This window comes from Python bivittatus, unplaced genomic scaffold, assembly GCF_059951505.1.
Source record: "Python bivittatus isolate LINGU-HERP-01145 unplaced genomic scaffold, Pbiv_v1 ctg000690_np1212, whole genome shotgun sequence".
NCBI classification, from domain to species: Eukaryota; Metazoa; Chordata; class Lepidosauria; order Squamata; family Pythonidae; genus Python; species Python bivittatus.
The window spans coordinates 5,263,690-5,288,676 of NW_028277096.1; the positions used below are offsets into that span (position 1 = coordinate 5,263,690).

Genomic DNA, 24,987 nt, shown 5'->3' on the forward strand with positions numbered 1-24,987 from the left:
GGTAAAGTTTCCCATAGGGTTCAATGTAAATCCGGTTAATCCGTTCCGCCCTCCGAATTTGGTCGCAACCCGAGGCGAATTTCCCCATAGGGTTCAATGTAAATCCGGTTAATCCGTTCCGCCCTCCGCCCGAATTTGGTCACAACCCGAGGCAATTTCCTCTTCAGAGCCTGACTCCCGCCAAGCCTGCTCTGCATTTTCTTTGGAGCCATGCTAACACGCACACCAAAAACCTTCACAAAACACCGCAAAACACACCACGAGCCTCACCGAACATCTCCTTGCTACCGCGACCTCGCCCACAGGAAGCCGTGACTGCGTGACAGCAGGGAAAATGGCCGCGGATCCGGTTCGTAAGTAGAGGCAAGTTCATAACCCGAGGTAAAATTTTCCTGCCGAAGCTGGTCGTAACCCGAAATGTTCGTTAGTAGAGGCGTTCGTATCCCGAGGTACCACTGTACATTAGAAGCCCTGGCATTGTTGAAGGCATTGAGGAATCTGGTAAGAAAATATCTCTGAAACGATGACCTGGTCACGGGTTGTTCAGTATACTTTTAAAGGTTGCATACATTTATTCTTGTTTATCTATGTGAAAACTTTCAATAAAGTTATATACTTTTAAAGGTTGCATTCTAATTGTCCTTTGAATTTTTTAACTATTTTAAGAAAGTTTTTAAATCTATTTTTAAATTATATTATTTTAAAACAATTTAATAATTATTTCAAATTGAAACTGAATTACTATCATCACAAAAATTGTGTCTTCAACAATATTTTTAGCATATATTTTTGTTAAAGATGAGCCCTATTGCATAGAAAGTAATAGCATGAGACTCTAGCCTCTGAGTGCTTATTCTTACAATAAGTAGCCAAAATAGGGATTATAAAGGTGTTGAAATTTAAAAAAACCAATGTAAGAAAACATCTGGGATAGAAGCAATATCTCAAAATAGCCCAATGAGCATGCTCATTCAGTAGGGAATGCTTGATAACTATTAGAGGAGAAGAAACTAAAGGTTAGTTTGGGGAGTATAGAATGGAGAATGGATAGAATGGAGAATCCTAGAAAATAGCATGGTGACTAGGACTATTTTTTTGGGATAAGCCATGTTATGCAGAATAAGTGTAAGAAGTAATAAGCCAAAGAAATTAAAGATACTAAATTTTTAAAAAGAAAAGAAAATATAATTACCACTACTTTATACCAGCACAATTCATATCTTTCTGCGCTAGAGAACCATATTGCTTTTTGTTCTTTAAACTTCTCATCTTTTTCTTTTTGAGGATCTCATCAATCCCATCCAACCACAATTTCCTTATTCTTCCTTTTCCCCTTGATCCATTCATTCTTCCTCAATGTATTTGTTTTGTAATTCAGCCCTCATTCATTCTCTCTGTATGATCAAACTACCTGTACTTCTTTTGTATTGATCAATCATTTGTGTATTCCATCTGCATTCATCCAATGTTTATTCATACTTGACTCTTATCTCTTCTTGTTTTACCATATACATTGCATTCAGCCCTTTCTAAAAAAATGTTTCTCCTGATGTACCCAGGTCTCACTTCCATATTACAAAGCGGGCAGAAGCCTGCTTTTACAAAAGTCCTTTTCACTTCTTTTGTCAAACATCCACACATATTACTCACCACTTTTCCAACAGTATTTTCATGTCATAATATTTTTTATTCTTTTTCCCATCTTGAGTAAAGTTTATACTAAGGTCTCCACACCCCTGCCCAGCATAAAGCTGTAATGCACTTCCACAGTCTTGCTCGTTATCATTTCTCATACCCTTTTAATCAAAATTCTACCAAACACCTTTTCAAGCACACTTAACAAACTAACCACTCTCTAGTTCAGGGTTTCTCAACCTTGGTAACTTAAAGATGTATGGACTTCAACTCTCAGAATTCCCCAGACAGGGAGTTGAACTCCACACATCTTAAAGCTGCCATGGTTGAGAAACCCTGCTCTAGTTTTTGTATTCACTGATGTTACTTTTTCATTCATATAAAGGAGCAATAACAGTATTCTTTCAATCATCAGAAAAAGATGCAGTCTTCATAAATTGCATAGCCATACTATAAGTAAACCACATCCTTAATTTGATATGTGTCCAATTACTCCATCTAAACCTGCAGGTTTACTAATTGTCTATATTCTCTAAGTCAGATTTCAGAGCTTTGATATATAATTCAACATCACATCAACATCTTTAACATTTAGAGATTTTTCTCATAAATCTAGTTATATACATTAAAATACCATTTCAAAAAGATACCAGATGATCACATAACCATATCATATGGGTCAATGAACCCTCAAATTTTTACATCCCCAATAAAGAAAATCTGATGTCCGTCCTTTGAAGTACATTCTTTGGGGAGTCCAGTATGCTCTAAATACATTTAGATAAATCAACTAATCTCAAATCTGTTGATACCTTTTAAACATTTTAAAGGAGATGAAGTAATTGATGGGGCTTTATTGGAAAGTCCAGAAATGTCTACTTTAAAAATCTTCTTGTGCTTTTGATAGAGGTACGTTAAGGGTTTTACTTCTATCATGGATTTCATCAAATAAGAAAATATTTCAGGATTCCTTCTTTTTATGCATCCATACCCAGAATTTCTGACATCTATTTTAGCCCTTCTGTTCATAATTAAGCCTACACTTTAATTTTCCTGCATGTCAGGCGTTAGTGATTCCACAAGATTAGATCACTATTCAGATTTATTGCCTCCTTTATATACATAAACACAGTCTCTCTCTCTCTCTCTTTCTCTTGCTCTCTCTTAATGTTCATTTATTCATTCATCATAGTTATTATTAGATAACCCATAAATATCTCTGCTGCACATGTAGCTGGGACAATTGAAGAGGTACTTAATACTGCTACATTTTTATTCAAATCCTACCCTTGCATATATAGTTCATTATACAGTTTTCAATATTTCACTGTCAGAACTATTGCCTTTTCAGTATTGGTATAACAACCAATACCTTGTTCTCTTAGATGTGGAGTATGGGCTATTTTTGTCCCTACTAAAGCCTAGCAGGTATTAAACTGTGAGATGGAATATCATTGGATTTATCAATAGTTTACTAATATTGCAAGCCTCCAAGCTACATTAAACATTTTGTCACAATGTAAAGTGGTGATATGGGTTTATCAGATTAGATTAGATTTACATAAGACAGCCTCTAGCTACTTTGCTGGGCTTGAGTGGTATTGATTTTTAAAGCTGTTTTTCCTCATGTTATCATTGTGGAAACTAACTACAGCTCCTTTCACAATTGCTTCAAGTATTAGTCCACAGTAACGATATTGAGTAAAACCTTTCCAGTCCAGGTTTACCTTGCTACAAGTAATGGAAAAGTAGAATGGTCTTGGGTCAAACTGTGTTATATAGTGAGCATTCAATTCTGTTCTTTTACCACTTATTATTGTTATTATCAACGAATTTACTTTTGCCAATTTATGAAATTGATGCTTAACAGTGTTTAATGCATTTCATCCACATTTCCCAACCTCTCTTTCTCTTCAACACAATCCTTGATTGTGTTGAATGTCAAATTCTCTCTAAAAGTTCCTGTCAAAACCTGTGTTTTAAGTTTTTTCACATATCCAGCATTCCCATGTGTCTTATCTGCAGATACATACATGTGTGCATATACACATGGAGTGAAAAGTTGAAAGCACTTTCCTCCCTTCTGTTTTGAAAGATTGTGCTATTATCCTAAAGGTCTGCCAACCATGCCTGAACGTTTTGCTCAGGTTCCAAAATGCTCTCATCTGTAACAGATTCCAGAACAAGCCACCTCCCTTCAAACGAAAAAAAAAGCTCAGGCAAGCAGCTGTGCCAGTTTGTAACTCTTCTCATTGGAACCTAAAAGGCTGTGCAAGTGCTCGCAACACTTGTTCTTAATGCTCATATGCTGTGTGGCTTGTTCATTGTAACTTGCAACTATTTAAACTGTTGAACTGTTCAAGAAAATAGTATTAATGATTTTATTTTTTTCCTTACTCTCAGTACAATAAGTCAATGGTGGACTTTAGCTGCCAAGACTTACAGAGCAGAAGACAAAATTGAACGGAGGTTTCTTATACTTAGAATAGTCGATGGGGAACCTCTTACAAAGTTCTTTTCTGAATTGTTCCCATCCCATTTCAGTGGGGCATGCCCAGGAGAAATTCCTGCTGGATTGTATCTAATGTAATTTAGGACATATATGAACAGATATGGTTATTTTTTTGTATAACTTCTGATCAAATACAATAGTCTGTATTTTATCAGACCTAGAGTGTTTTGTGTCATTGTACTGAATCTGTTCAACCAGAAAATAATAGTTAGGCTGTGTGAAATAAATACTGTGCTTCCTTTTTGCATAATGGAATTCTGTGGAAGTACAGTAAGCCTTTTGCAGGCTGGAGAATGGCTCCCAGGGAATTGTTTACATTGCAGTAGTTACCCCTTAGTGATTTTTCCCTGGCTTTATTCTCCTGCTGTGGAAAAGCTTGGATTGAACTCTCTGAAACTGCTGTTTTTCTCCTAGAATCACTTGCATGAAGCAAATGGGCTTTTGTCATAAGTCACTGCAGTATGTTTCACCTAATATCTTTTTCTGCTGATGCCTCCAAATACCAGTTGCAGAGAAATAATGGCAGAAAGAGATATACCTCTGCTGTTTGTGAGCACCCTAGAGGCATCTGGCTGATCAATGAAACCCACCTTAAACTCACACCTGAGTGCTATCTCATTTATTGGAGCCTCTGATTCAGTTTATCCCCCACCCCACCCCACCCCACCCCAAGATTATTCTAGGGCTTCACCTACCCTTTTCAACAGTCAATATTGCTCAATGTGTTCAATAAAGTTATGACATTGTACATTGTTCAGGTATTGTTTGTTTAATAAGAATCTGTTAATGTGCTGATAGGATGTAGATGAAGTTCAGATCACACTGTATGTCACACTACTGCAGGATTGCAAATAGTTCTAAAGGGTTCACAAATTTCCTTTCACCACTATATGTAGCTACAGTAGCTGTTCTTTCTTAAGAAGCTTTTGTCTCTATTCTGCTTTCATTCCCATTCCTCCATCCATGTCAGTCATCAGTTGTGTGAAAATGATCGTGCTACATCTTTACGTTATGTGACATCCTTTCTAGGGTGAGTTCGTAAAGCATGGTGGTAGTAGGTATTTACTTTGGACTTAGCCAGTGGCTTTCTTTCATTGCAAGCCAGCTTGTGTTTGGAGTTTGCCCTTGCAAGAAACACTAAGTCTATATACAGGTAGTCCTCACTTAATGATGGTAATTGGGACTGGAATTTCCATTGCTAAGCAATGTGGTTGTAAAGCACGATGTCAGGTGGCCATGCTGCTTAGTGATGGAAATTCCAGCACTTCCAGTTGGCATCGTTAAGCGAATGAATCACTGTGGGTTGTTAAACGAGGATGTCACGTGGTTGCCATTTGCGAACTTCTACTGGCTTCCCCATTGATTTTGCTTGTAGGAAGCTGACAAAGAAGATTGCAAATGGTGATCATGTGGCCACGGGCTCTGCAACATTACAGTTGCAAGCTGGGCACTGAGCACTTGGATTGTGATCACACAACCACTGCGATCAATGTAAGCACGAGGACTGTTCTTAAGTACCACTCGCTCAGCGTTGTCATAAGTTCAGATGGTCACTGAATGAGTGGTCATTAAGGAAGGACCACCTGTATTTTTTCCGATGTACTATTTTGGGTTTATTTATTTATTTAATATAATTTGTATAGCCTAGCAACTTTTGGTGGCTAACAGCATATAAAAGTACAAAAAAACATATAAACCATATTATATAATGGCCTCCAAGGTAAAAAAATCAATCTACAACAAATCAAAACACAATCTCAGGGCCCTCTATTATCCACTCAACTCATATGCCTGGGAACATAGTCAGGTCTTCAAGGCTTTCTTGAAAAGCACTGCAACAGAACAGGCATGTTTTCTGGATTGTTCTACCTATGATGAGATTAAAAAAAAAATAAAACAGAAATTTATAATATCCTTTTATTTAGATACACCTCTGAGTTGGATGTTTAGAACATTATGTGCAGTTCTGTGCAATCCCTCTCCTAATTTATAAGGAACGCCTGTAGTGTTGTTAGAGTTGTATTGATGGGGGATGTAAATGTGTGTGTACTTTTTTGCACTGACAATGCCATGTTGTTGGCTGAAAACCTGAATGATTTGCAGTGAATATTAGATTGAATGATGCAACAGTGAGTATGGATCTGAGAAGTAATGTAACAACAACCAAGGTAGTTTTGATTGACAGGAAAAACTGATTGCAGTTTATACATAAATGGCAAAGAACTGCAGCATGTAGATACTTTTGTATAACTTGGTAGCACACATTTAAGGCATAGAAACATTGACAGAAAACTGGTGGATAGTATCTGTTCTGTGAAATGACCATTTGTCAACATAAATGAAAATGGCTATGTGTATGAATGTGCTTTTGCTACTTTGTTATGTGAAGTGAGTGCCAGTATGTCAGTTGTGGTTGGATGAAGTCGACAAGATCATTAAAAAGAGGTAAGTGAGAATTTTAAAGAAAAAAGGACAATGTATGAGTCAGTGCAAGCATAGAAAAGATCTGGTTATGTGGTTGCTAAGAGTTGATTCTGACTTGATGGCACGTAATCAGTCAGTCAGTCATCAGTGCAGGTATATAGTAGAAGCAAGGAAGGTTCTAAGAATGTTGTTGGTGTATTGAAAAGAATCAGGGTTGTCCTTCTTTATGAGGCTACTGAAAGTCTTGATGGGTCAGATTACCACTGGCCTGTTTTGGACAAAGGTAATGTCCAATAATCTGCATGTGCCTACTTGGCTGCAGATTTCTTGTGCTGTCAGTGCCTTGCATGCATACCTTTTGTTGCTGAAAGCACTCTGAAACATCTCTGCCTAGGCTTCTGTTCAGGACTGTTTATCTTGGAAAAGCATGTTTTGGGTTTTTGAGTTAGTTTGTAGCTGGTCTGTGGGGTTATGGCAGGTATCTGGGATGAGTTGTCCAGTTGGACATGATATAATGAACTCTCTTCCAAATACTGTACAGTCATTTATGAACTGCATTTTGGAGACTGTTTCAGTAAGTGATCAAGTCCATTATCTGGAAATGACTTTCATGGCAAGTTTACAATGTTGTTTTCTTCTGGGGAGGGAAGGGGAAGGAGGATTGGAGAATATAAAAATTCATGTATCCTTGTGCCTCCACCTCATCCTTTGGTAATGGGGAGAACATTGTTATCTGAAGCTAAAAGTTGTTTGTTCTCAGTTGAGCAGGTGACTTGCCAATTTGGTGCAAGGATTCACTCTGCTCCTTCTGCATATTGCAAAGCAATCTACACTTTTAATCTCTTTGCAAAGAACCATGCAGTGTGCGGCTGGGGTGGATGCATTTCTGCCTGGCAGATGTCTGGCAAATGACACCAAAATTCCCATCAGGTATGCTGCCATGTAGGCATTTATAGACTAATAGCCTAATATGTCCATTCTACCTTGGAAATAAGGCACCATCTCCCAGTATCCAAGAATGTGGTTGAGATGGACAAGAGTTTCAGTTTGGGGATTGAAAAGGTAGGTGATTGTTCTTGCTTCGGTAAGGAAGAGCATCTTTTGGATATGCAGAGGATGCCCCAAAGATCCTCTTTGCATGTAGAGGCTACACTTCCTGGAAAGAGTTGGGCTGCTGGAAGTCTGCTGCAACTGCCCTTTCTTCCTACCTGCTAATCCTGACTTTCACCGTTGCTGAGTTTAGCATTTAATCTCCAATAGCCTATGTGAAAATTTGGTTTCTTAATCTTGTCTATTGAAAGGTTTTGGTGGAACCAATAATATTTATAATTTCTTGTATACTTGTACTTTATGCTTTTCTGACAATAGTGGTGACCATGGCCAAATTACTAAAAAAGCTTCATAGAACCCATATAATTCATAACATAGGTGCTGTTTCTTGAGTTTCTATAAAAATGCATCAGTTAAAGGTAAGGTTAAATGTATTCTGAAGGTAAAGTCTATAAGCCCGACACTGAACTTTTTTTCAAAGTCTGAGTTATGAACATGTTTTAAATTTCAGAGGCTCTTCGAGATTCCCAGAAGTTTTAATACAGTACTGCAGAATTTAAACTTTTTTGTGAATAGTTAAGAAGCAAACAGACTGTATACCTGATATTTTAAGACCAGGGGAAATGCCAATGAACCAATTCCCAGGTTGCAGCCACTCTAATTGGAGTGCCAAGAAAGGGCAGGATTTGGCCTATTCTTATTTTCCCATGTGCCTGCCCCAAGGGTGGGAGTGGATGCAGGATTACTATTTGGCAAATACCCAGGCAGTTATTTGTCCTCCACTCATATTTCTTGCACTGGCCAATATCTGCACTGGAATTTAAGGAACAAGATTAGCCAAAGGAGGAAGAAAGGGAAGTGTCTCTTGCTTTTTTATTTCTCATTCATTTAGTGGGTGATATTAAAAGATAGCTGCCTGCAAAGGGAGCCTCAAACTGTTCACATGAAATACCTTCCCCCAACGAAAGAGATGGTGAGGGAGATACATTCTGAGCTTTGCTCTGTTTCATGCTTGCATCCTCTAGCCAAGTATAAGTGGAAATGTCTTTGCACAGGAATACCAACTTGGCTAGAACCATATGATCACTGCAGACTAAAGGCTCTTCTGCATGATCCACTAACTTCAGCAATGCTTTAGCAGTGTATTGAGAGAGATTAAACAGTTGATGACACCCTATCCTGGCATGGAAGCAGCTGGCATTCATGCATTCCTGCTCTGCTTCAAACATGCTTTCTAACTTGCCCCTGTGAGCCCAGCTGTGTGGGGTTTTTTAAAAACTTTTTTCTTAAACCAGGTGAAATTCTTTTCCAGATCCCCTTCTTGCCCAAGTGACAGGAAGAACATTAAAATAGTTATGCTTTTTTCCCCCACCAGTCTGCTAGCAGACAGGAAGGTGTTAAGTAAGAGAGGGAGTCAGTGGAGAGGTCTATCAATGGAAACCACATGTCCTCAAAGACCTGCCCATGAAAAGGAAAATGATTAGCACTTGCATTCCTGGCACCAATGGAAGAGGTAAAGAAGCAGGGAAATCCATCAGTCATAAGCTATGGAAACTCCAGCTGGACAGGACACCTGGCTGGCATCATTGCCATAGCTAAAGAACAGATTGAAATTCAGACAGCAATTTCTTAAGCCAGCTTCCTTTTCAGCTGGTTTCAGCTGTTCAACAACAGCAGACAAGCTGCTTAAGGATACTGTGTGGAAGAGCCCAAGTAGAATGACAGCCAATGGTTATTGCTGTTTTTAATACAGTGAAGAAGGTAATTGCTAAAGTTTACGTTTATGCGAGAGTTAGGACACATTGCAGAACCATAGAGATTATCTCATCCAAGGACAGTCACAATGAGAGAAAAGAAAGTGATGGATTTGGGGCAGCTAAATGGATACTCAGCAATTTTCATACTGTTGAACAAAGAGGGCCTGCAGAAGAGCTGTCCCTCCTCATTTTGATTGATTGATTGGTTAATTATGTGCTATCAAATCACTGTCAACTCTTAGGGACTATGTAGATTTTCTCCATGATGATCTGTCCCTAACCTGGTCTTTCAGATCTTCCAGTGGTGCGCTCATTGCCACTCAGTCCATCCACCTTGCTGCTTGCTTGCTTTCTCAGCATTACAGCCTTCTCTACAGAGCTAGGTCTTCGCATAAAGCAGGAGTCCTCAAACTTCTTAAACGGGGCCAGTTCATGGTCCCTCAGAATGTTGGGGGGGCCGGACTATAGTTTGAGGAAAGCTGCCGGACCCGGCATACCTGTCATGTAGAATAGACCGGCTCTGTGATCTCCCTCCTTGTGCATCGCCTGCAGCTCCTGACATAGCCCTGACACTTCCGCTTCTGACAGACAGCAGCGGCGGCCAATCAGGCGGGCGGGCCGCATAAATGACCCTGGCGGGCCGCATCCGGCCCGCGGGCCGTACTTTGAGAACCCCTAGCATAAAGTCTCCAAAGTAGAATAATTTTGTACCTCTAGTGATAACTCAGGGTTGATTTGTTCAATGATCCATTGCTTTGTTATTGTGGCTGTCCACAGTATTCCAAGAGTCTTCTCCAACACCAAAGTTCAAGAGGTAATTTTGTCAATTCTCTTCCTATCCCGCTTCTTCAAAGTCCATCTTACTTCAGTAGGATTTTCAAATTAGAGTAGCTTATGCCTATGATAGTGGGAGGCTGGTATTATCTGGGTTTGAGGCAAGGAGGGAGAATACTATTTGTCTTATATGCTGCTCAGTCCCATTTGGTCTTTGACCAACTGCAAAAGCAGCGAACATGCTTCTCCTGAGACATAACAGTATGGTTTCAATTTTCCCAAGTTTCAGCATCCTTTTTGGAAGCTGTTTTGGTTGTTTACCGTGATGCCATTACTACTCCCACGACAGTGGTCTCTATCTTAAGTTCCCCATAACAACCACATTGAGGTCAGTTTCTCTTACTGCATGAAAATCTATTGAGCTTTTCCCAAAACATTAACAGGGATCAACTTTTCATTATATCATTTTTTTTTTTAATCATGTAAAAAAGAGCAGCTCGTTCTAATAAATCCTCTCCCTCCTTCAAGGTTTGGTGACAGATATCTGTCCAAGTATGGCTACAGGAACAGTTGCATTCTGGGAAGGACTTAGAACACTGCAGGCTAAAAGCCAAAATATAGACGTTGGCAACAAAAGAGCCACTAGAAAATGTGATGAGCTGTCATCCAGGAAAGAAGTTGCTGATGTTCTGCTGCTATAAGCTGTTTGTGGGGAACCAGACCATTGCTTGTCACTGCGAATGGTGGTGGGAAGGCAGTAGCCTATACCTGGCTTCTGAGGATAGGGAGTGGGTTAAAACGTAGGATGTAATATGATGAGTCTGTGCCCAGGGCCGTTTGACTAAGTAGTTTTTGGCTAAACACTCTGGGCAGCCCCTAGGGCTAAAAGTTGTTGCCCATGGCTTACATTCAGATCCCATGCTCCCAGATGTAAGGACCAAGATCAAGTGCATTACAGATGTAACAACCAAGGTTTTTTTGTGTGTGGGGGGGTGCTCTTGGCAAAGTTTGCCAGCTTGGGTGGAACAGAAATGGTGCCTCTGTAGAACTGAGGTATTCTCTTGGCTTGGAATGGAATCAAGCAGCATTTATTTATCCTGCTTGGCTTGTGGAGTAGCTGCAAAGGGACAGCTGTTTCTACTGGGGCACAGCCAAGATACCAGTGATATTTGATCTGCTGTAAGTTTGGAGAAAAATTTCCATTTAATCTTGGAAATTGGGAATCTGAAATGGGAGGAGAGAATTCCACCTTTCCTAGTTCACCAAATGGACATCCATTCCTAGGATTTTTTTTTTTTCTATTCCAGAGGGAAGATAAACTTGCTTGCTATTTCTGAGTGTTTAGCAATGAGGTATCAGTTCTGCCATTTGATTGGCTAAGCAGGTGGGAGGCTTTATGACACACCCAGGAATTTGCTATCACTCTTTCCTAGACTAGTCCTGCTTGAACTACATGGTGGTTGGAGGTAAGTCTGGTCAGAACCTCTGTGCAGGTGAATAGATAGGTTTTCTTGAGCCAATCTCAAGAGGGATAAGCAAACAAAGGGTGGTCTGTCACTTATATTAAGGCCCCTCTGTGCTTTTCTAACAGCTAAAGCTTAACTACAATTACTACTTCACTCTGCAGGACAGCCTAAACATGCCTTATATTTGATCTCAAAGAACAACTGTGCACTCTTCAGCCTATTGTATTCATATCCTGTGAACAGCAGACCAGCATAGTACACACTAGTGCCTCCTGGTGGCACATTTAATGCATGCAGACAGAGAAACCGGGCTATGCTGGCCCTGGGTGTGTGACTCCGTGGGATGCATCTGCAGTTGTTTGCACCTCTACAGAAGCAGCTTCCTTTATGAAAAGCAGAGGACTAGAGGCCTTCTCATGTTGAATGGTCAAGTCTAAGTCTGATGAACAGAACTTGCACTAAGTCCAGAGGCGTTAGTGGTGATTGCTTCAGTCTTTGAAGACGCACACCCTCCTTTTGTGGTTATGTGTTCTGATTTCCATATGGTATGTTCTCTGATCCAGTGCTATAAAGTATCTATTACTTTCTGTTTTATTTTACTGGGTTTTAGATGTAGTTGAAAAAAACCTGGCCTGTCTCTACAACACCTAAAATGATGCTTCTGAATCTTGATGGGATCCTTTTCACTCTAGTCTCCCCCTGGCTACCTCTTTCTCTGGTTGATTGTTAAATGTTACAGCCAGGAAATAAGGCTGTGGAGTGACATGGAAATTAGTTCTTTTAACTTTCCCTTAGGATGGATTTTGATCATGCCTAGGATCCAGGCATTAGTGACCTAGCATGGGAGGGAAGACTTCTGGTTACTTGTTTTGCCTTGCCTTGCATCTGCATTTGCTTATGTAAACAGCTCAGACTGGTACAGAGACACCATGGCATGTGTGTGGAAAATTTCAGTTTTTTCCTGTGACATCTCAAATTAAAGTATCTGAGTACTAGGTGCTGGGAGAGGTCTTGCCTTTCTGGCAGGCTTAGGATTTGAATTTTTACTCCCTGCCAACTTTGTGATGAATAAACTCTTGCTTTCCTTTCTTTCTACAGTTGGGGCATGGCCGTCAATGTGTATTCCACGTCTGTGACAAGTGAGAACCTGAGTCGTCATGACATGCTAGCATGGGTCAATGACTCTCTGCAGCTCAACTACACCAAGATTGAGCAGCTTTGCTCAGGTACTGTGACAACAAAGGAACTTTGGTAAAACATTCTGTTAGAAAACTTCTACTGGAACAAAACTCATAACATTTTAAGTGTTCCACTGTGGGGAAGAGCAGGATTTATTTATTTATTGAGCTTATACCCTGTCATAATACCTCTCCACCCTGGGAGTATATTTTTGCAGATCTAGGGTGCAAAAATCTGGATGACCTCCAAATGGCAGCAAAGAAGTATAGAAAATGCTGGGTTTTTGCTGCTAGTGGTTGTCTGGATTTTTGCAGTGTGATCTAGTAGCCTTAAGTATAAAAATAGTTGGAGTGGTATCTACTATCCAGTCTTTAGAAAAAAAATAACAATAGCAAAACTACACTGCTTTCTAAAACACACATAATACATATTCTGTGCTTTTGGCAATCTGCCTGTAGAGCTCAATGAAAGAAAGTAACACAGCTTTTGGATTGCACAACCTGAAAGTTCAGTTGCAGAACAAAATATTTATACACACACAGACACATATACACACATATGCACAGTGTATATGCATTTGGAAACCTTCCTGAAAATGAAAGCCCACACACATAGAATATACAAGTACACATGACATGACATGCAACAACCATCTACCAACAAGAGAAAATAAAAATAGCAATAAACTTACATACCAGGCAGGCCACATCCTTTTTTTATGTCCAGTTTGTTGTCAGCTCAGTATTATATTAGGAGCCCCATTATGTGGCCTCAGGCTGCCATTTCTCTGGAGGATGAGGGAAGAGACTAGGACAGCTACCCGCCACTGCCAGGTCAAGAAAATCCAGCACAAAATATTCAGGTTGATACTTCACACTGAATCCTATTTCTTTGTTAAGAAAATACAATCGCTATGTAACATAACCTGTTACACCCCGACAAACCATATTATGGCTTAATTGTATAGCTTTATTTATACAACATGCTAAGACAATGGATGGGGTCCCACAACACACTGAAATGCAAACTACCCAAACCCATTTTAGCCTAGTTTAGCATATTGTATAAATCTAGCCAGCATGTTAGTATATGTGCTAAGCAGATTACAATGTACTTCACACTACTATATTCTCAAATCTAATTGATGCAATTGAATTCTCCCCAAATAAAACAAGTAGACCTTAATTGGGTCTGACTGGGAGTGGTGGTGTTTGTTTATTTTTTTATTTTTGCAGGAGAGATAGATTGATTGATTATATTTAAGGGGATGAAAAGTTGAAGAAACCTTCCCCTCTCTCTCCTTTCCTTTTAATTAGTCCCAATACTGTGTAACTAATCAAAAATACACAGTATTGTTAAATACAGGCAATAGTTGAAATTTGTCGGTCATCTCCAAATTGCTTTTCTCTCCATGAGGATGCAGTTCAAAATTATTCCTTTCATCTGTAAACATGAGTTTAACTAATTCTTTTTTGTCTGCACTCATCTCTTCTCCTCAGTTAACTCCAGCCCATAGGAAAGGTGGTGGAAACCTATTACTGGATAATGCACTCATTGTGTCTCCACAGCTTAGGGGTATTTTAAGAAGCCCATTAGTTTTGTCAGAATAGTCAAAAAATGTGGAACAAAACTGCCCATTTTATTCTGAGCCTGGATACACTGAACACCCAAAATAGCCTTTCTGAGCTCAGATCATTTGATGCCTGGAACATTTTCTGTATATTTTATGGGATTTTGGCTGGCCAGACAATTCTCTGGCCAGCAAGAGATTGACTAGGGCTCAAAAAGCCTGGGTTGTGCTTGTTAGAATTAAGAAGAAGGCAGTTGAAAATCTAATGAGAGGAGGATTTCCAAATTGTTGTAGATGGCAGGTTTCTGATCCAGTTGTAAGATGCAGCAGGTGTGAGTGGAAATTAGTGTGTGTGTGTCTTTCTGTCCTTGACAGGGGCTGCCTATTGCCAGTTCATGGACATGCTATTCCCTGGCTGCATTCACTTGAGGAAGGTGAAGTTTCAGGCCAAATTGGAGCATGAATATATACACAACTTCAAGGTGTTGCAGGCTGCATTCAAGAAGATGGGTGTGGACAAGGTGGGTTTCTGCTAGACAGAAGTCAGATACAAGTTTTCCTTTTGTATCATCAGTTGCTGTTGAGGCTCCCTGACATAGGCTGAAATACACCTTTCTTGCATAGTTAGATAAGACTAAACCACTAGAGTGGGTGGCTTCTGTAGTTGCTCTTTCTTTCCCCACTTCAATTTTTGGCTGGGCTGGTATGTGCAGTAATTAATGTACTGTATCTTTATGCAGTTCCATGTAGAACTAGATAGCTGTGTCCCATAATTTTCTAGAAGTCAGTCTTCCAATATAGGAATTACCAGTTTGGTGCATTCTAGGGGAAATCAATGTTCTATCTCCAGAATGGTGACTTTTATATATCCCTGGAGTTAAACTAGAATCTCAAGTGCTGTGGGCCAGCTTGTTGTTTGGGAACACTTGGTATATAAATGTACAAAATAAATAGGCATCTTGGCCCCATCTCTCAAAAAACTTGCTCAAGGAAATAAACTGCATCATTAGCGTTGTTAGAGACATTTTATTTGTTTTAAACTTCAACTAGTCCAGAACGTAGCGATGTGAGCAGTGATGGGCATGCCTTGATATGCCCACGTGACACCTTTGCTTTGTCAACTGCACTGGTTGCCAGTTTGCTTCTGGGTGTAATTCAAGGTGCTGGTTGTTACCTACAGTATAAAGCCCTATATGGCATAGGGCCTGGTTACTTGAAGGACTGCCTGTCTCCCATAATATCTGCCTGGCCAATTCAATTTTGCAGGGTTGGTGCACTATCGATTCCTTCAATTAAACAATATCATCTGTCGGGACCCCGGAAGCACACCCTCTCTGCAGCAGTGTCTGCCCTCTGGAATGAGGTTCCCTCCAAGATCTGGATGGCCCTCATTCTGCTTTGTTGAGAGGAGCCATGAAGATTTGGCTATTTGCTCTGGCTTTTGGCAAGGGAAAGTGAGACCTCTTGCTTTATTCCAGTGTTGTCCAAACTTGGCCATTTTAAGATGAGTGGACTTCAACTCCTAGAATTCCCCAGCCAGCCATGCTGGCTGGGGAATTCTGGGAGTTGAAGTCCACTCATCTTAAAGTGGCCAAGTTTGGACAACACTGCTTTATTCCCTTTGGTCTGTTGTGCTTGCCACCTTTTGTAATTTCTTTATTTGAGCGGGAGTCGGGCAGCATACAAGATGATGATGATGATACTTTCATTAAGCAGGTAGTTTTTTCATATACACATACCCAGACACATTCTACCAACTCCAAATTGTGGTTTACAAAGATTGATGTAAAATAAAAAATGCTATCCTGCTAAAAATCTCTTAAAAATCTCTTTCTCTATTCTTTATGATTTGTTACATTTGAACTTCGTTTTGCATTAACCTTCTTTTTTAACCATAAATTAAACAAATTGAAGCTTTTTATTGATTAATTTGTTTACTTAATATACCAATGTTTTATTCAAATGAAACACTCAAGTCTGTTTATAGTTTAAAGTAACTTACATGTTACAGAATACAAAAATTAAAAATAGATAATTAAAACAAATCTTACAATTGCTAACTATTAAGTCATCCCAAGTTTGTATACTGAGAAGTTTGAAGAAGGAATGGTATTAATTTTCCAAAGAAATATGATTAATTTGTTTGAAAATTACATCCACTCCAGCAATAGGTAAAGAGAACAAGCAACCTAGTCTATTAAAAATTTCAATGTATACATAATGTTCCTGTATAACTAGAGACTTCTCAGTTCACTATAAGGGAGGTCAAGAAACAAGGGTTTTTAAATGTAGGAATTACACACGTACAATGCATTCTACTCTTAAGTGGAGCAGTTTGTTGGAATAAAAACGAAGCAGTGTGTTACTACATGTATACTATGAATATGCTTTGTATTATTTGAAAGCCATTCAAATGCCATACCACTCAGATTTATACATTCTAATAACTAGCAAATTCCCATTTTAAAGTTATATTAAAATAAATGACCTGTATTAGCAGTGTTAGATTTCTTACTAACACAGTGCCTGTTCTTCAAGTCTGCCTGTGCTCTGGCCCACTGAACATCTGTTATGTTATATTGTATGAATACTGAAAAGTGAGGAAAATATGAATTTTGCAAAGTTTACTTTTTGTGGACTTTTGCCATTACAGATCATCCCAGTGGAGAGGTTGGTGAAGGGAAAGTTCCAAGATAACTTTGAATTCATTCAGTGGTTTAAGAAATTCTTTGATGCCAACTACGATGGAAAGGAGTATAATCCGTTATTGGCGAGACAAGGCCAGGAAGTGGCACCCCCTCCAAACCCAGGTGATCAGATCTTCAACAAACACAAGAAACCCATTGGCACTGCAGGTAATGTTGCTAGAGACAGCTGGGACCCCAGGATCCCGCCTCTAGCATGACCTCAGCTTCCTGGCATCCAGCTTGGCAACTCCTGGGGAGCAGTGGGAGGGAAGGAGAGAAGACCCAAGCTCTTACTGATCTGAGAGGCAGCTTCCTGTTTAATGGAAAATATATGGATTTTGGAATGGCAGTAAGTGAAGGTAAAAATGAGCAAGGGTCAAACCAACTGACAAGGCACTGCCTTCCTGTTCCCATGGAAGTTACATATTCCAGCATACAGCTGTGATTTTGGTGGGGACTGGCTGCATTGATTGCATCGTGGAACCTCTCATCTCAGCAGATACTATAACCAGGCAAGCCAGTGGAACCTAGATGCTTTTCTCAAAAGAAAAACAGTGCTAGGACTAGCCAAACTTTGCCTTCTTGGGAGAAATCTCTGCAAATCTGGCCAAAAGGTTCATTCTGTTTAGAGCTGCTTTTGCTCACTTCTCTTCTACTAATAAAATGTTCTACAGGAGTAGGGGTGAGGTGAAGGAGAGGCTTTTGCAAAGTAATACACTGAGTCCTGGAATCAGTAAGATAAATCCAGATCTCCCACATCCAAGTTCATCTGACCATCAACAGAACCTTGGAATTGCATCACTTCGTACATCAAAGATTTAACACTAGCTGTTTGGGGGGCCTTCCCAGTATTGGCCAATTAGCTGTGTTGTGTCTATCCTCCTAGCAGTCTGGAAGGGGATAACTTGCTCATGGCCACTCCAAGAGTCTTATTGCAAGCACTGTAATTCCTAGCATGCCCCATTCTTGGCCATATTGATTGGTGTTCCTGGAAATTATAGTTTAGGGCCATAGATTCTCCATTTTTTATACCCCCCCCCCCAAAAAAAAAAGTTCTGAACCTGGCCATCTGCATTCAGACTCTCCTCTTCTGCTACATGTTGTCTTCAAGGTACTTCCTGGTATTGCTATTCAGGATGTGTTGTCTCTGAATTTTACCAGATGAAGAGTCCATGCTTTCAGCAGAAGTGAGAAAAACTCCCATTCCACACTAGCATTAAAGCTCCTGCTGGATCTCAGAGTGGCTGTTCATCTTGATGTCCTACTGAAGTCAATTCTGATGTATCAGCAAGCAGCTGAAGAAAAAAGGAGTGGAGTTTTAGACACAATTTAGCAGAATAACGACGGTTCTAATAGTTAGCTTTCTTCTGAATGAAACTCCTGCTCAAGACGGAGATGAGTTGTCTGCCTATTGGTGTAAGCCATCTAGAGCTAGAAGTTCCACAGGAATGAACTAGAGGCACCAGATGGAATGATAAAGCCACCCACATTGACTGTTTGAGAAGGGGGGGGTCCAAAGGCTGCCTCCTGGTTCTGCATGTCTTTCCCCAGCTGGGCTTGCTTGCTTTGCTGTAAAGGGGCAGCAGCACACGCTGGGGTGGCTTTGGGACCGGCTGAGGGAAAGCTGCATGTAGCTTTATGCCGCCACTTTTGTTTGAATTCTGTTCATGGGTAGGAAGGTGTAATGCCTGGCTTCTCCAGAGTCTGTCTTTCTCTGGTACTATTAAGCACGAGAACTCTGTTTTGGCTGGTCCTTTCTGTGTCCAGTCAGTCTCAGCAGACAGCACTGGGACTCTAGCTGTGCATATATGCGCATCCTTTATGTCTCAGGCTTTCGTGTGGCCTGGCTCAGCAATGGCGGGTGGGTCCCCTTGATGAAGGGGCATAGAGTAAACCTCTTTTCTTTTCCTTCATAAAGTTCCACAGAGAACCTCCCCAACAGGCCCCAAGAACTTGCAGAATCCAGCCCGAATGAACGTCGCTCCCAGCAATATTGTACGGAAAAATCCTCCTTTGGCCCGGAATGGGGGCAGTGAAGCTGATGCCCAGATCCTGGAGCTTAACCAACAGGTGGGGCAAGAAGGTAGTGCAGTGAGGGACAAACAAAGAATGGCTTCCTTTAGGAACCCCGAGCCTTGCAAAGGCCTTTCCTGTCTTCATTATTATCTTGGTCATGTTACGAGCTGCAGGGGTTCTGCCTCTTGCTCTGCTATGGCGCTGGGTGCTGTGAAAGTGGATATGCTCTTTCCTCAGATGGAATGGCAGGAAATCCATCCTGGTTCACTTTCTTAAGGAGTATCTATTACTCTGAAGCAAGGCGCCTGATGGCATTTGTTCTTCCTGAGTTAAAATTATCATTATTAATATGCCATGACAAATTTGAAGGGGAAAATCCTTTCATTCTCGGTACATTATCTGATAATGTTCCTGTTTTGTGCATGAGATGGGGGCTTTCCATCCTTCCTGCCCCAATGATGGATGCTGTATTATCGTTACATTTTTAGGTTGCTTTTTTTCTCAAGGACCTTGTGATTGAGATGGGATGTCATGTGAGGGGGGGCTTTGGGCAGGTGATGCCTCTTATCAACCCAAAGTTTCTCCTTCATGCCTTGCTGTCCTTCCTTTGCTAAGAAGGGACCAGTTGTCCTCAGCTGCCTTTTGCATTTGGAAAAGAACTCACTTTCTCTGTACAGAAAGAGGAAGAGATAAGTGCTCCTTCCACTGGAGAAAGGAAATGGATCTGGGGAAAGGTTTTATCCATGCTTCCAAGGGCTAGATCAGTCTTCCCCAGTGTGGTGCCTTTCAGATGTGCTGGGACTGCAATTCAGCCAGCCCTGACAGAATTCTAGCAGAGTGGATGAGCTCCAGGCACCCTCCGTTAAACACTGTCCTCTTGTGGGACTTAGGAAGTGTGCCTTCTCTGTTGCGGCCCTCACCCTCTGGAACAGCATCCCCCCAGAGATGAGGATGGCTATTCTCCTAGGGTTCTGGAAAACTTTGAAAACCTGGCTTTGGTCCCAGGCCTGGGGTTGATGTTTTTGGTTTAATTTGTGTTGTTTTGTTGATTTTGTTTATCATATCTGAGCTATCTGTCTGATTTTATGTTTTTAGCTGTTTTTATGTTTTTTCTAGTTTTGTACACCACCCAGAATCCACTGGAGGTGGGTGGCCAATACATTTAAACACACACACACACACACACACACACACACATTTGGAGGGTACTAAGTTGAGAAAGGCTGGGCTTGATGCAGAGGTAAACTGAAGGTTCTCCAGCTCATTCTCCACCCATTTGGTTCTCCTGACAGCTGTATGCTATAGATTAGATGGAGGGGAAGGTACAAAGATCAGGCAGAGACCCACTTGTTCAGTGTCTTGCTGTCTAACTGGTTTCCAGCAGGGCATAAATTAACAACCTTTTGTTTGTGTCCATGTGAGCCTTTCCCACTGGCTGCCGTTTTATAAGAATACCCACATTAATTCAAAATTCCAAATCTACCCAGTATCTTGAAATGGTTATAATACCTGTTGTATAGCCATGATGCAGATAGTACCTGACACATAATACACTTTGGCTGGGCTCACACAATGTGCCAAACATGAATTAATGAAATACATTTACTGTGTTTACATAGCATGCTATGTCCAAACAAATCAATCACATTATGACTTAATGTTTTTAGCTGTTTTTATGTTTTCTCTAGTTTTGCACACTGCTGAATTGGACAGCCAATACATTTAAATATAAGTAAAGAAATGACATCATGCCCAGGTTCACGTTACAGACAAAAACAGTGGTTGGGTTTCCATAACATACTGAACTACCCAGTCTACTCTAGTCACAGTCTAGTGATTGTGTCAATCTGGCATTTGTGTCTGAGCAGTGATCCAAATCCACATTCTCCTTGCTTGTATGGTGTCAGGACATCTCACCACTTTTCCTCCATCCAAGCATTTATAGCATATGAGATTATCCTTCCAGGAAGATCCCCAATCTTTTCAGTCAAAAACCAGTGCATCATTTAAGCTCCCTTAAGTTTTGTTTGGCTGTTTTTTTCTCTGGCTATTCTCTACCTACTCTAGATGACAGGAACTTTTTGTTTCCAAGTTAAAATTGGAGTCATCAAGCAGTGCTGTTTTAGAGTCCTGTTGCTTTTAGAATCAGTTCCATCAAACAAATATGCTTTATTAGTTTCCTTTAGTGTTCCAGATGCTTTAGTGAAGGAATGGAGTGTTGCAGAAACTTAATTGTTAAATAAGATGAATCTTCTTGTGTTATGAGCTATACATAACAGGGGAATAACTGCCATACAGTTAAGTGACCATAGAAAAAAATGGCAGATGGAAATTGAGGGATTTCTTCCCAATCCCAGATAAGATTTAAAAAAAAGAGTGTCTGTTTAAAACCTGTAATGTTCTTATGAGGTTGGGAAATTTGATGGTTTATTAAAGTAGAACCTGTTGAATAACCTAGTATAAAACAGTATTTCCCCTGCCCCAAACTTAAGAACTTCAGGAGTAAAATTAGTTGTCTGCAGAATGTGTAATTTTTTCTCTTTCAGAATAGAAAGCCCCTCTCCCAAGGAACTGTAATTGCTTCCAAAGGCTCTTGCTGCTTCTACACACCACTTAGCAAATACTTTATGCCCAGACACTAGAGCTGCAATGGTTGGGTACCTCTCAGTTGCAGAGTTTGCTTGCCTGGCATGCTGGGCATGGAGTGATGAATGACACATGGGCAGGGCTATCATTACTGCAATCATACATGTGTTCAGTTTTGTTGGCTGTCTTTACTCTGACAGTTGATGGATTTGAAACTGACAGTGGATGGGCTGGAGAAAGAGCGTGACTTCTACTTCAGCAAACTGCGGGACATCGAGCTGATCTGCCAGGAGCATGAGAGTGAGAACAGCCCCATCATTTCAGGCATCATAAGCATCTTGTATGCTACAGAGGTCAGTGCACGGTGGGAGCAGCTTTGATCACTATTCCCAGGGGGTTGGAGTTTAGGGCTTGCTTATCCATGTCTGCAGCATGAGCCACATGGCTTGTATGCATGGATAAAGAGAGTGAGAGAGAAGACACTTTCTCATGACTGTATCTCAGTATTTCTCACTATGTTCTTGCAGGAAGGCTTTGCCCCTCCAGAGGATGATGAACTGGACGAGCAACATCCGGAAGATCAGGATGAATATTAGCTGTGCGAAAGCGCACGTAATTGCTCGCTGTCTGGCCATGACAGATCACCCCATGCTCCTCACTTACCATGGACATTTAAGGTTTTGCATTGTACAGCCTCGTCCTCCACAGTCACACATTATAACAGGTTTCTACCAACACAAGAGGCCCACAGTGGTTTCTGTAGGTTGTGCAGATCCCACAGGAAGCCCAGAGCTACATGGTAAAAATAGGCATCAGTAGACGGGCAAGATCAGCACTGTAAATACCTTGTAGCGGGGCAGGATTCCTGGTTTGGTGGCCTGGCTCCTTCCCCTCCTTCTCCTGGCCCATCCCATCTTTCCCTATTTATTGATTTCAGTTGTCTTGGGTGTGAGTGCTGCAATCCCTTGTATTATATTGAGAGACAAATTCTTTGTATATTTTTCCTTACTGGATTTCACTAGCACTTTGCCTGTCATATTCATGCCGAGCCAAGCTCTGGCACCCCTCCTGGCTTCAGAAAATTTGGGAGCATGTGAGCCTGAAGGCCAAGCTCAGCACTGGAAGCTCGCTCAGTGGGTGGGTGCAGGGGGAGGGGGAAGAGACTGGATTGGAATATTTATTTGGGGGTGGGTGGGGATTTTAATAATGCTGCTGAGAATATGAGATTTCCAGCCATTCTACCTGATATATCAGGTAGACTCAAGGAGAAGAGAATTTACTAAATGGTGGCTTATTTTGTTTGGGGTTTCATGGGAGATAATCTTGGAACATGGCAGCCCTGCTGTTTGGAAGAGAAGCATGAAGGGAAGCGCCCCAATAATGTTCTGTTTTCCATAAACACCACTGGTTGCAGTTGGGACCTGCCATTGGGAAGGGCTCAGGCCTTTGCTGTCCACCTGTGGTTCTGACCTTACCAAGGCTTAGTTCATGCTGTTTGGACAAGTTTGCCACACAGACTCTGCCTTGACCCACTCCCTGTTTGCATTGCCTGTTCAATCAGACACTGGTGTGCAAAGCCTGCATCTGTGTTGCATTTTATTTAAAATAAATTTGTGTGGTTAAAATCTGTCCTCGTGTGTGTGCCATAAAACCCCATCTCCACTTGAGTGGACAGGCACGGTTGCTGCCAAAAGATCAGTGCACCAAATCCAGAGGCCCCAGGCCAGTGATGTACCAGGTGGCTACGGCAACTCTGAGCAGACCAGCAGCCCCCGCCTTTGGCAGGGCCTTTCCCGGTTTCTTACATAGGGAGATTTTCCTTTCTGGCAGCCATGAAACTGAGGGCTGTTCTTCAGGAAGAAAAGAAGAAGCAAGCACACTACTCAAATGCAAGGTCCTTTGCTAGAGAGCAGGCAGTCCCATTGCTCAGCTTGACTTTAAGTCTCTTTCCCAGGTGAGGTGATCTGTTACATCCCACCAAGTGTTTTCATTTGAATAAATACTTCCCATTTTCCCAGCTAGAGCAGGTACTTCTTTTACAGCTGCATAGCAATTTTTCTAGCTAGCATCTTTGTTCTTTTCACTACTCAATTCTTTTTTATTCTTTTAGGTAGTCCTCAGTGGCTTGTATCCATTTGTTCAGTGACAGTTCAAAGTTACAGCAGCGGTGAAAAAACGGGCGTACGACTGGTCCCCAATGTTCTGGCCATCACAGCACCCCTGTGGTCACGTGATCACAATCCGGGTGCTCAGGTCCCGATTACGATGTCGCAGTGAGCTGCGGTCACATGATTGCCATTTGCAACCTTCCCTGCTGGCTTCCCACAAGCAAAGTCAATGGTGAAGCTGGCAGGGAAGGTTGCAAGTTGCTCCAGTAAGTTGCTCCTGCTTGCAACACTCCCCTACCCATGCGCAGCCGTCTGCTGGCCCTCCTAGGCCTCCCCAACTCATGCACAGCCTGCACCAGCCAGCCCAGGGCCTCCCCACTTCCCTGTGGCACCCCTACACTCCTTACCTGGGACTCTTGCTGCTTCCCATTTAACAACCCGCACTTCTAGAGGTTACAACAGCAACCAGGACTGCTGTCACTAAGTGATGCAGTCATGTGACATGCTTTACGACTGCATCGCTAAGTGATGGCAATCCCAGTCCCAATTGCTGTCATAACCTGAGGACCAATGTTGGATTTTACAAGATCTGCCTTGGGAACTGAAGACCTTCCATCAGAATCACGATAAATGCTGATGGAGCAGCAAGGGCAGTGGCTGCACATATTATTTCTTGTATGGAACTCTGCCCTGGCAAAGGCCAATTTGTCCATTGCCTGTGAGAACAGCTCTGACAGCTGCAACATCAGGGAATTAAAACTGTTGCCACAGTTTGGAGACTGATAATCATAGAAGAAGCAAAAACCATATTATGAGATGAGATTTATTTGATACCTAAATAAAGGTGAATTAAAGGAATAAGCTAGATAATGTACTCAGCTATTAAGAGGCTGGAGAAATCCTGTATGGGGAACATTTGGGCTATGTAGCTCAGAAAAGAGACATGACAGGGATACAAAGGAAAAATTGTGCACGCTGTCATGGTAGATAAGATTTTCAAAACTCCTAAAATGCAGGATCATTTAATGAAACTCAGTAGTGGGAGTTAGGTCAAAAAAAGTATTTCATACAGAGCTCAGTTAAGCTGGGATTTGCTATTAGAAGCTGTAGCAGTGGCTACCCAAATGGTTTGCTTTAAAAAGAGTTTAAACCAATTCATGGAGAGTAAGGATAAAATACAGTACAGTAGTTGCTATTCATGAGAATTGCATATTAATATAAGA

General features: G+C 41.2%; 1 protein-coding gene across 2 annotated transcripts in view; it reads left to right on the plus strand.

The window, feature by feature from the left end:
• Positions 1-23,285, plus strand: part of MAPRE3 (microtubule associated protein RP/EB family member 3) — a 34,888-nt gene extending 11,603 nt beyond the window's left edge. Inside the window, exons 2-7 of one of the 2 annotated variants that reach the window (XM_007426465.3) lie at positions 12,717-12,844; positions 14,743-14,888; positions 17,021-17,222; positions 18,973-19,124; positions 21,857-22,009; positions 22,184-23,285. In XM_007426465.3, the coding sequence (XP_007426527.2) occupies positions 12,717-12,844; positions 14,743-14,888; positions 17,021-17,222; positions 18,973-19,124; positions 21,857-22,009; positions 22,184-22,252 (850 nt within the window). In that variant the 3' untranslated portion in view covers positions 22,253-23,285. The remainder of the gene's footprint in view (positions 1-12,716; positions 12,845-14,742; positions 14,889-17,020; positions 17,223-18,972; positions 19,125-21,856; positions 22,010-22,183) is intronic. The other variant, XM_007426464.3, reaches the window with a different exon arrangement.
• Positions 23,286-24,987: the final 1,702 nt, after the last annotated feature.